The sequence below is a fragment of the Cricetulus griseus genome, chromosome 3, assembly GCF_003668045.3.
Source record: "Cricetulus griseus strain 17A/GY chromosome 3, alternate assembly CriGri-PICRH-1.0, whole genome shotgun sequence".
Classification (NCBI taxonomy): domain Eukaryota; kingdom Metazoa; phylum Chordata; class Mammalia; order Rodentia; family Cricetidae; genus Cricetulus; species Cricetulus griseus.
The window spans coordinates 80,402,845-80,414,912 of NC_048596.1; the positions used below are offsets into that span (position 1 = coordinate 80,402,845).

General features: G+C 37.9%; 1 protein-coding gene across 1 annotated transcript in view; it reads right to left on the reverse strand.

Annotated features, from left to right (window-relative positions):
• LOC100770874 (ATP-binding cassette sub-family A member 3-like) overlaps positions 1-12,068 on the reverse strand; it is a 113,621-nt gene that overhangs the window by 83,867 nt on the left and 17,686 nt on the right. The window contains exons 9-10 of the mRNA XM_027410318.2: positions 5,149-5,330; positions 514-645 (exon numbers count right to left, since the gene is read on the reverse strand). Coding sequence (XP_027266119.1) covers positions 514-645; positions 5,149-5,330 — 314 coding nt within the window. The remainder of the gene's footprint in view (positions 1-513; positions 646-5,148; positions 5,331-12,068) is intronic.

The window sequence follows — 12,068 nt, forward strand, 5'->3', positions numbered from 1 at the left end:
TTCATGAAAAAAAAATATATACCCTTCCAGATACCAAAATGAATAAAACCCTTCCAACACATATTTTCCAAAAAATTTTGGCAGAAAATTGTGCAAAGAGCTTTGTAAATAAAAACAAATTAGGGTATAATTTTCAAATATCTAATAAATGCTGCATCTTGACTCCACCGTGGAGGACCATGCAGGATGCCATTATTAGCTACATGATGGTAAATCCTATTCTGAAGGAAGGAGAGAAATAACACAGAGATGCTGTTTAGAGACTGACTTTCATTATAACCCAAGTGAGTTAAACTCACAATTTCTCTGCCTCAGCCTCCCAAGGGCTGGGATAACAAACCTGTGCTGCCATGCCCAGGCAACACCTTAACTTTGATTCTCTTGGATACACTTAAATTTTATCTTACTAGAGGAATCTTAATTAGCATAGCTGTAGAGTTGGGGCTGTGAAAAATGTTTAATCTCCATAGTAGACTGACCCTATCAAGAAACAGAAACCTGTTGAATAAATACCTTGTACAAATGTTGAATCTGGATGCCAGCTGTTAAGCCAACAGGGTCAGGCTCAATAAATTTTCTTGAGGGTAAATCACTGACTTGGCTCTCTTCCTTGCTTAAGACTGGTTCTCCAAACCAGTAGGTTTTCTAAAATAACAACAACCAGAATCATCATCATCATCATCATCATCATCATCATCATCATGGTATTACTGGAAAGTTAAGTGCTCTCAAGATTTCAAAACTCTCTGGCTCATTTCATTCTAGTTTTTGAAGAGACTTACACTAAATGACTTTAAACTATAATGTGAAGCAATTTGTCTGTCTATAACATGAATTTCTAAAATTATAATCACAGAATACACATTCTGCTTAAAGCTTGGCTTTGCAAGAAGAAAGTCAATGAATTTGCCTCAGGCAGAGTGAGAAGCACTGCCTCACTCCAAGCAGATCTTTCTAGCAGGGTTGATCTACACATTGTGAATATCCTAGAACTTTTCAATGAGTTTTTATGAACAAAATAATCTTCATAATATTTTAAACCACTTTGCTTTTTTTTAAACCAAATGTGCCTTTATAGTGATATATTGTTTATGATTTATTAAATCTTGCCTGAGGATTCAGAAAGCAAAGTCAGCCACAAGCCATAGAAGCCAGTAACACACCTTTAATCCCAGCAGTCAGAAGCTAGGATGTGGCGGTGGTACATACCTTTAATCCTAGGACTCAAGATTAAGAGGTAGACAGATCTCTCTGAGTTCAAGGCCACCCGGGGATGCACAAGATTGAATTAGTCTAAACTAATAACAGATCACAGGCCTTTAACCCCAGCTCTAGAGGGGTATAAAAGATAGAAGCAGGGTCTTCAGTTTTCAGTATAAAGCATTCATTCTCTAGCCATGATGAGGAGAGATTACAGTCAGAGGCTTGGTGAGAGCTTGTGGAAATAGCAAGTCTATTCAGCATGAGGTAGAGGTAAGAAGCTAGTGGTCAACTACTTGGCTTTTCTGAACTTCAGCTTGAAGTTTGAACACCAATATCAGTCTCTGGGTCTTTTATTAATTCATGTTACAGTCCTTGTTACTGATGTTATACAAACAATGAAAAGCAAGTCCATGGTGTCTTAGTATGTATTGAGTAGTCCCTGTCTTCTTTACCATTTAAGTATTTGTAGAAGAAAGCCTGCTCCACTTACTTATTATTTGACAAAGTTATTAAGCTTTGAACCTTCAAAAATATAGCATCATCCCTATAGAGATGGAAAATGCATTTGGTAAAATTCATAATAACTTCATAATAAAAATCTTCGCTGGGCATTGGTGGCGCATGCCTTTAGTCCCAGCACTCGGGAGGCAGAGGCAGTCAGATCTCTGTGAGTTCGAAGCCAGCCTGGTCTACAGAGTGAGTCCCAGGACAGGCTCCAAAGCAACACAGAGAAACTTGTCTTGAAAAACAAACAAACAAAAAACTTCAAAAAGTAAAGTATGTTAAGAATTTACTTAACACATTAAAGACTATTATAAGCCCACAGCCAATATCATCTCAAATGGGGGAAGGGTAAAAGTGTTTCCTCTGATTACATGAGCAGGGGTGGGGAGGTCAAGATCATGATGGAGAAACCCACAGAGACAGCTGATCCAAGCTCATGGGAGCTCGTGGACTCTGGACCAACAGCTGGGGAGCCTGCACGGGACCAAACTAGTCCCTCTGCATGTTGGTGGCAGTTGTGTGACTTGACCTATTTGTGGGGCCTCTGGCAATGGGACCAGAATCTATCTCTGGTTCATGAGCTGGCTTTTTGGAGCCCATTCCCTAGGGTGGGATTCCATGCTAGGCCTTGATACAGAGGGAGGGGCTTGGTCCTGCCAGCCTTTATTGACTCCCCATGGGAGGCCTTACCTTTTCTGGTGAGTTGTTGGGGGGTGGGTGGGAGGAAGAGGGGAGAGTAGGAGGAGGGGAGGGAAGGGGAATTGTGGTTGGTATATAAAATGAATAAAAGATTCAAAATAAAAAAAGAAAGTGTTTTCCTCTAACAAGGGTGTTCATATTTTACCACCTTATCTAATGCAGTAGTGGAAAGCTTAGCCAGGCAATTAAGTAAGAGAAATAAATTAAAATCACTGAAACAGTAAAGGAGGAAGTCAGATAATTTCAGTTTGCAAGAATTAACTGGTAAATTGAGTGAACTTCACCAGTTAGCCTAAATAAATGTATAGGTATTTAATATACTAAAAACACACTTTGTTTGGAAACATACTTTGAAATGTAAATCAAGAAAACAATCCCACAAACAATAGCAATAGCTACAAAAATGTCTGGGGGTAATATTAATCACTTCTATAACAAAATTATGAAATTCTGAAGAAATCAAATAGGATGCTAAAATATGGGGCTTGCTGGTCATCAGCCTCCTTCCAGATTCAATGACTGAGTCTGTCTCAAAGGAGTAAGGTGGAGAATGATAGAGAAAGACACTGAGCATCCTCCACTGGACTACATGCATTCACGTAGGTATGGGTTCCAACATAGGTTTGTATGTACATGCATGCACATCACACACACACAAAATATCTGACCACAAAAGCAACATCTCTGGTCTTTCCCTATATTGTTAAGCTGTGTTATCTAACTAGGATAACACTGAAATGACAACATACACAGATGAATGGAGAACAATATAGAATCCAAATATATATATTTGGGTTTTCATCAGTTACCAAATATTAGAAACATATTGAATTTTAAAAGTCTCTTCAATAAATGTTGCTGAGAAAATTGGATATCTATGAACAGAAAGAGATCAGATGTCAATCTTTCAGCATATGTGAGAATCGAACATCTAAAACTACTAGAAGAAAAATGGGACAATGCTTTATGATATCAGGATATGTGATGCTTTTTTATAATAAGACCCCCACAGCAAAACAACAAAAGCAAAATCATCCCAACTGAATCACATCAAGCCAAGAATCATCTGCAAGCAGGTGTAATGATCAACACAGCAAAGCTTACTTGTGAAATGGAAGAAAATATTTGTAAAGTAGTTGTTAAGTAGTTGTCCAAAAGGAGTGTTTTCAGAATATAAGGCAAATTAAACTTTTCAGTAGTGAGAAAAAACAAGTGTAATGCAATTTCAAAATGGCAAATTATATAAATAGTTATTTCTCAGAAGACCTACAAAGGGCCAGTAAGTAAAACATGTTCAACATCACTACAGGAGCTGCAAATCAAAATCACAAGGATTTATTATCACACACTATGACATGACTACTAGAATAAACACAAGCATAACAAATGCTGCTGAATGTGGAGAGAAAGACTACCAGTGGGGATCTAACTTAGTGCATCCATCATGTAAAAGAGCACAGAAGTTCCTCAGAAGAACAAAGATAGAAACAGCAACCCCATGCCTGGGCATCTACCCAATAGCTCTTTCTTGTTTACTGCAACACAATTCTCAGTAGCCAAGGCACAGATTTTTGATGTATGAATGGATATAGAAAATGGGGTATACTCATACAAATGGAATATGACTTGATCATAAAAGAAAACTGTGCCATTTGCTTACCTTGGCATGCATACCTTGAGGAAATAATATTAAGCAAAATAACCATGCACAGGAAGAATATATATATATATATATATATATATATATATATATATATATATCATGCTTCCATTGCATTGTGGAAGCTAAAAAAAAGCTGATTTCTTAGAAATACAAAATAGTATATAGTAACTATAGGCTAGGAAATGGAGGAAGTAAGGAGGAAAATAAACTTAGGTAGAGGGAATATGACCTACAGCATGGTAGGGTGACTACAATTCACAGTACTCTATTAATGCATCTTCTAAGGGACTAAAAAAAGAGGAATTCAAAGTTTTTTAAAACAAAGAAGTGACAAATTTTTAAGGAAATAAAAATGGTAATTAATTAACCTGATTTAACCTACTCATCATATGTGTATATTAAAATTGTATACCAGTTTCCAAAAATATGCAGTCATTATATCAATAAAAAATTAAAAATAGACATGGGCATAATTTGTTCTCTCCAACCCAGGGACTACAGACATTACCATGCATTCATTCAGATGGGATTTCTTTGTGGAAAATTATTTCATTCCATAAGTAAATATGCCAAATAATGGTGTTATAGTACAATAAGAATGAGGAATTGTGGTGGCTAATCTTCATTTTCCATTTAATTGCCTTGAGATTTGCCTAGGTACTCAATAAAGCACATTTTTGAGTATGTCCCTGAAGGTTTTTCCATAGGGGAGAGAACAACATTGACTGTGGGCAGCAACACCCAGTAACCCAGGCACTGATGGAATAAAGGTGAAGAGGGCAGGATCCCACCAGCAAAGACATCCCGGCTCTGTTTCCTGATATCTAGGAGATAGGAGACTTTCCTCTGTCACACCTTCACACAAACATGTTCTTCCTCTCCTCAACTCAAAATGACATGGCTATGGGATTGTGGACTGAAGCCTAAATGAACCTTTGTTCCTTTAACTTGTCCCTCTGAGTTATTTATCACTAGAACAGAAAGTCTGATATCACAGTCCCCATGCAGAGGCTGTTAGACTTAATCAATTTACTCTTTGCAAACTAGAGGTTCTAAATAACTTGTGCAGGCATACTCACCAGTAAGAAAAAGTTCCATGGCTTGGGCACACCATACTTTCCTGGAAAGACAGCATCTATATACCAGGCCACAAGGCCATAGAGAAAGGCACTGAATAAAAACATTCCTATTATATGAGCCAAAGTTAAGTCATCATCGACACTTATTTTTGTAGCAAAGTTGTACCACTGAGCACCATGCCCTGAAAACAAAATGGAAGAGAGTTACTTCAGATGCCCAACAATGGCTGAAACAAACATGTATGAGGCATGTATGCTCACAGATAAACACAAGGAAAACCAGAAATGTTAAACATGTCAACTCTTCAAAGGAACAGATATATAGCCTGTTTTCCTCCCAGAAGGCTGGGCATGGATATAGTTAATAGTATGGCCCTCTGTGTGCTATATCTATGGCCAGGCCACACTGGCACCTTCAGACCATTATCTTGAGCCTGTTTACATCAATCAGTCTATAGCTCTGCCCTCCCCTAGACTCTTACCACGAGCATTGTTTACCTTGAGCCTGCTTTCTCAGTTAATCTACAGAAACTATCTTGAAATATGAAAGATGTCACTTGTACTTTACAAGAGTTTTGATGTAGTCATGTCTTAAGCTTTTTTGGGAATATGGAATTGAGTTCATTATCATCAGAAAATTTTATTCCAAATTTACTGTGCTTAAATATGCCTAAAATAAAGTAGCCAGGATCGTCTCTGCTCAGAATCATCTGACTCAAGTGACCTGCTTGCCAGATGGAGCTCAGCAGCGGGATCTGAACACCAAACACCTAGAGGCAGCCCTGCCTCCATCTGCCAGCCCAGGTAGGCCAGGAGCTGTTTCCAGTTCCGGTTCATCGTTGCTGCTCAGAGTCATCTGACACAAGCCGGACCAAGTTTAGGGGCAGGATCTGACACACCAAGGCCGGGTGACAGCTCTGCCTCCAACTGCTGGCCCGGTGGGACCCAGCAAACCCCAACACTGCTGACACCTTGGTAACAGTGACACCTCCATCCACGAGAAGAGGACTGACACCAGAATATTGGATCTGTTTGCATCTACCAGAAGAGAATCTTGGTCCCACACCCACCAGGAGAGCAAGAAACTGTTGCTACACTCACCAGAAGAAAGGATGAGAAGAGAACAAGGTAAAAGCACATCAAACAACAGAAAACCCAATATGACACCACTGGAGACTAGGAACCATACACCAGCAAGACCTGAACATCACAATGCAGATGAACCAGAAGAGAATGACCTTAAAAGCATCTTCATGAAAATGATAGAGGACCTCAAATAGGACATGAGAAAATCCCTTAAAGAAATGGAAGAAAAAACAAACCAAAAAATATAAGATATCAATAAGTCTCTCAAGGAAAGAGTTCAAGACCTAAAAACTGAAATAGAGACAATAAAGAAAGCACAATCTGAGGGAATTCTGGAAATATAAAAGCTGGGTAAACGATCAGGAACTACAGATGTAATCATAACCAACACAATACAAGAGATGGAATAGAGAATCTCAGGATTTGAAGACACACTAGCGGAAATAGATTTATCAACCAAAGAAAATCTTAAGTCCAACAAATCCCTATCACAAAATATCCAGGAAATATGGGATACTGTGAAAAGACCAAACCTAAGAATAACAGATATAGAAGAAGGTGAAGAAATCCAACTCAAAGGTGCAGAAAACATATTCAACAAAATCATAGAAGAAAACTTTCCCAATCTAAAGAAAGACATGTGAATGAAAATACAAGAAGCCTACAGAACACTAAATAGACTGAACCAAAAAAAAAAGGTCTCCTTGCCACATAATAATCAAAACACCAAAGTTACACAACAAAGAGAAAATATTAAGAGCAGCAAAGGAAAAAGGCCAAGTAACCTATAGAGGCAAACCTATCAGAATCATACCTGACTTTTCCATGGAAACTCTGAAAGCCAGAAGGTCCTGGATCGATATTCTACCTATACTAAGAGACCATGGAGGCCAGCCCAGACTACTATACCCAGCAAAGCTTTCAATCATTATAGATGGAGAAAACAAGATATTCCTTGACAAACCCAGATTCAAACAATACATATCCACCAATCCAGCCCTACAGAAAGTACTGTAAGGAAAACTGCAACCCAAGCAAGTTAACTACAACCAGAAAAACATAGGCAATAGATAATCCCAACTTACCAACAGCCAAAAGGAAAAAGGGACAGAATCCTACACATAATCTCACCACCATCACCAAATCAAAAACAAACAAGAATGAACAATAATCAATGGTCATTAATATTCATTAACATTAATGCTCTTAACTCCCCTATAAAAAGACACAGACTAGTAGAATGGATAAGAAGACAGAATCCTTCCTTCTGCTGCATACAAGAAACTCACCTCAACTTCAAAGACAGATGGTACCTAAGAATTAAAGGTTGGGGAAAGATCTTCCGATCAAATGGACCCAAGAAACAAGCGGGGGTAGCAATCCTAATATCCAACAAATTGGACTAAAATCAGTCAAAAGAGATGAAGAAGTTCATTTCCTACTCATCACAGAAGAACTCCATCAAGATTAAGTCTCAATTCTGAACATTTATGCCCCAAATATAAAGGCATCCACATTTGTAAAAGAAACATAACTAAAACTCAAATCACACATAAAACTGCACACACTTATAGTGGAAGATTTCAACACCCCACTCTCACCACTGGACAGGAACACCAGACAGAAACTTAACAAAGAAACAAAAGAACTAATAGAAGTTATGGTGCAATTGGACTTAACAGATATCTATAGAACATTCCACCTAAATACAAAACAATTTACCTTCTTCTTAGGGCCACATGGAACCTACTCTAAAATCGACCACATACTTGGCAACATAGCAAACCTCAACAAGTACAAAAAAACTGAAATAACCCCCTGTGTCTTATCAGACCACCATGCTTTAAAATTAGAATTCAACAACAACACGAACTACAGAAAACTTGCAAACTCATGGAAATTAAGTAACACCCAATTGTACAATTCATGGGTCCAGGAAGAAATAAAAAAAAGAAATTAAAGATTTCCTAGAATTCAGTGAGAATGGGGACACAACATATCCAAACCTATGGGATACTTTGAAAGCAGTGCTAAGAGGAAAGTTCATAGCGTTAAATGCCCACATGAAGAAACAGGAGAACAATCACAATAGAGAATTAACAGCACAACTGAAAGCTTTAGAAAACAAAGAAGCCAATACACCCCGGAGGAGCAGATGCCAGGAAATAATCAAATTGAGGGCTGAAATCAATAAAATGGAAACTAGGAGAACAGTACAAAGAAGCAATATAACAAAAAGTTCGTTCTTTGAGAAAATCAACAAGATAGACAAACCTTTATCCAAACTTACCAAACAACAAAGAGTGAACATGCAAATTAATAAAATCAGGAATGCAAAGGGGGACATAACAACAGACACAGAGGAAATCCAGAGAATCATCAGTTCATACTTTGAAAACCTATATTCCTCAAAATTTGAAAATCTAAAGGAAATGGACAATTTTCGGGACACATTTCACTTACCAAAATTAAATAAAGAACAGATAAGCAACTTAAATAGACCTATACCCTCTAATGAAATTGAAGCAGTTATTAGAAGTGTCCCAACCAAAAAAAGCCCAGGGCCAGATGGCTTCAGTGCAGAATTCTACCAGAAATTCAAAGTAGAGCTAATACCAATTCTCCTCAAAGTATTCCACATAATAGACGCAGAAGGGTCATTACCAAACTCTTTTTATGAGGCTTCAATAACTGTGATACCCAAGCCACACAAAGACACAACTAAGAAAGAGAACTACAGACCAATATCCCTCATGAACATTGATGTAAAAAAATCTCAATAAAATATTGGCAAATCGAATCCAAGAACACATCAGAGAAATCATCCATCCCGATAAAGTAGGCTTCAACCCAGGGATGCAAGGATGGTTCAACATACAAAAATCCATCAATGTAGTCCACCATATAAACAGACTGATGGGAAAAAATCACATGATCATCTCACTAGATGCTGAAAAAGCCTTTGACAAAATCCAACACCCTTTCATGATAAAGGTCCTGGAGAAATCAGGGATAACAGGAACATACCTTAACATAATAAAATCAATATACAGCAAGCTGACAGCCAACATCAAATTAAATGGAGAGAAACTTAATGCAATTCCTCTAAAATCAGGAACAAGACAAGGCTGTCCACTCTTTCCATACCTCTTCAATATTGTCCTTGAAGTTCTTGCTAGAGCAATAAGACAACAAAAGGAGATAAAAGGAATACAAATTTGAAAGGAAGAAGTCAAACTCTCACTATTTGCAGATGATATGATAATCTACATAAGTGACCCAAAAAACTCTACCAGGGAACTCCTACAGCTGATAAACACCTTCAGCAAAGTGGCAGGACACAAGATTAACTCAAAAAAAATCTGTAGCCCTACTATATACAGATGACACATTGGTGGAGAAAGAAATCAAAGAAGCATCACCCTTTACAATTGCCACAAACAACATAAAATATCTTGGGGTAACACTAACCAAAAAGGTGAAAGACATACAGTAAGAACTTTGAGTCTTTGAAGAAAGAAATTAAAGAAGATACCAGAAAATGGAAAGATCTCCCATGCTCTTGGATAGGCAGGATCAACATAATAAAAATGGCAATCTTGCCAAAAGTAATGTACAGATTCAATGCAATCCCCATCAAAATCCCAACACAATTCTTCACAGACCTTGAAAGAACAATTCTCAACTTTATATGGAGAAACAAAAGACCCAGTATAGCCAAACAACCCTGTACAATAGAGGAACTTCTGGAGGCATCACCATACCTAACTTCAAGCTCTATTACAGAGCTATAGTCCTGAAAACAGCTTAGTATTGGCACAAAAATAGACAGGCAGACCAATGGAATAGAGTTGAAAACCCTGATATTAACACACACACCTACGAACACCTGATTTTTGACAAACAATACAAATATATACGCTGAAACAAAGAGAACATCTTCAACAAATGGTGCTGGCATAACTGGATGCAAACATGTAGAAGACTACAGATAGACCCAAGCCTTTTGCCCTGCACAAAACTTAAGTCAACATGGATCAAAGACCTCAACATAAAGCCAGCCTCACTGAACCTATTAGAAGATAAAGTGGGAAGTACCCTTGAATTAATCGGTCCAGGAGACTGCTTCCTGAACATTACACCAGTAGCATAGACACTGAGATCAACAATTAATAAATGAGACCTCCTGAAACTGAGAAGCTTCTGTAAGGCAAAGGACACAGTCAGCAAGACAAAACGACAGCCCTCAGAATGGGAAAAGATATTTTCCCACATCTGACAGAGGGCTGATCTCCAAAATTTATAAAGAACTCAAGAAGCTAGTCTCCAAAACACCAAACAATCCAATTAAAAAATGGGGTACAGAACTAAATAGACAATTCTCAATAGAGGAATCTAAAATGGCTGAAAGACACATAAGAAAGTGTTCAATATCCTTAGCCATCAGGGAAATGCAAATCAAAACAACTCTGAGATACCATCTTACTCCTGTAAGAATGGCTAAAATCAAAAACACCAATGACAGTTCATGCTGGAGAGGATGTGGAGAAAGGGGAACACTTCTCCACTGCTGGTGGGAGTGCCAACTTGTACAGCCACTTTGGAAATCAGTATGACGACTCCTCAAGAAAATGGGAATGAGTCTACCACAAGATCCAGCAATTCCACTCCTAGGCATATACCCAAAAGAAGCACATTCATACAACAAAGACATCTTTTCAATGATGTTCATAGCAGCACTATCTGTAATAGCCAGAAACTGGAAGCAGCCTAAATGCCCCTCAACCGAAGAATGGTTACAGAAAATGTGGTACATTTACACAATGGAGTACTACTCAGCAGAAAAAACAATGGAATCTTGAAATTTGCAGGTTATTGGATGGAACTAGAAGAAACCATTTTGAGCGAGGTAACCCAATCACAAAAAGACAAACATGATATGTACTCACTCATATGTGGTTTTTAGACATATAGTAAGGGATTACCATCCTACAATCCACACTGCCAGAGAAACTAGTAAACAAGGAAGACCCTAAAAGAGACAAACATTGTCCCCTGGAGAAGGGGAAAGGGTCACCATCCCCTGAGCAAATTGAGAACATGGGAAGAGGGTGGAGGAAGCTACAAGAGTGGGAAGGGACGAAAAGGAAGGATGCAGAGGTCACGAGGAAGCAGAAATTTTGAGTCAGGTGTAGATTAGAAGAAAGGACATATGATAGGTAGGATTTTAGTTGGGAGGGTGGTAGAGGAGGAAGGAAGGGAACTGGGATTATCATGTAATTCAATCTTGTTTGTAATTCAAATACATAAAAATAAGATTAAATAAATAAATAAATAAATGGCTCCTAAACACTGAAAAAAGAACAGCATATGTTACTATTGTACTTGAAGCAGAAAAATAAAAGAAGTATTTACAACTGCTTTACTTGGAAAAAAAATAAAGTAGCCAGGGTCAGACTTTCAAGTTTGAACCAATACTGGCTACTGAGTCATATCCCAAAGCATCCAAATGTTGGTTAAAACATGAACATTAAGGTACAGGAAGCTCTTAGAACAGCAAAAACAAATTACGTTACCCCAGAACAACCTCTCTGAAATGTTTTATGGTTAAATCTTTAAAAATCCAGAAGAAAGAATGAATATTAAAACATACATGAGAGAAGAACCAAGTAACACATAGAGATAAACTGACTAGAGTAGAAGTAGGTTTCTTGGAGGAAACACTAGAAGACGAGGGGGAATGGGATAATGAAAATATGTAAGAACTAGCAGCAATCCCACTCGGAGGTTTGCATACAAAATGAACTCAATGTGATTGATACCTGCACACCCAT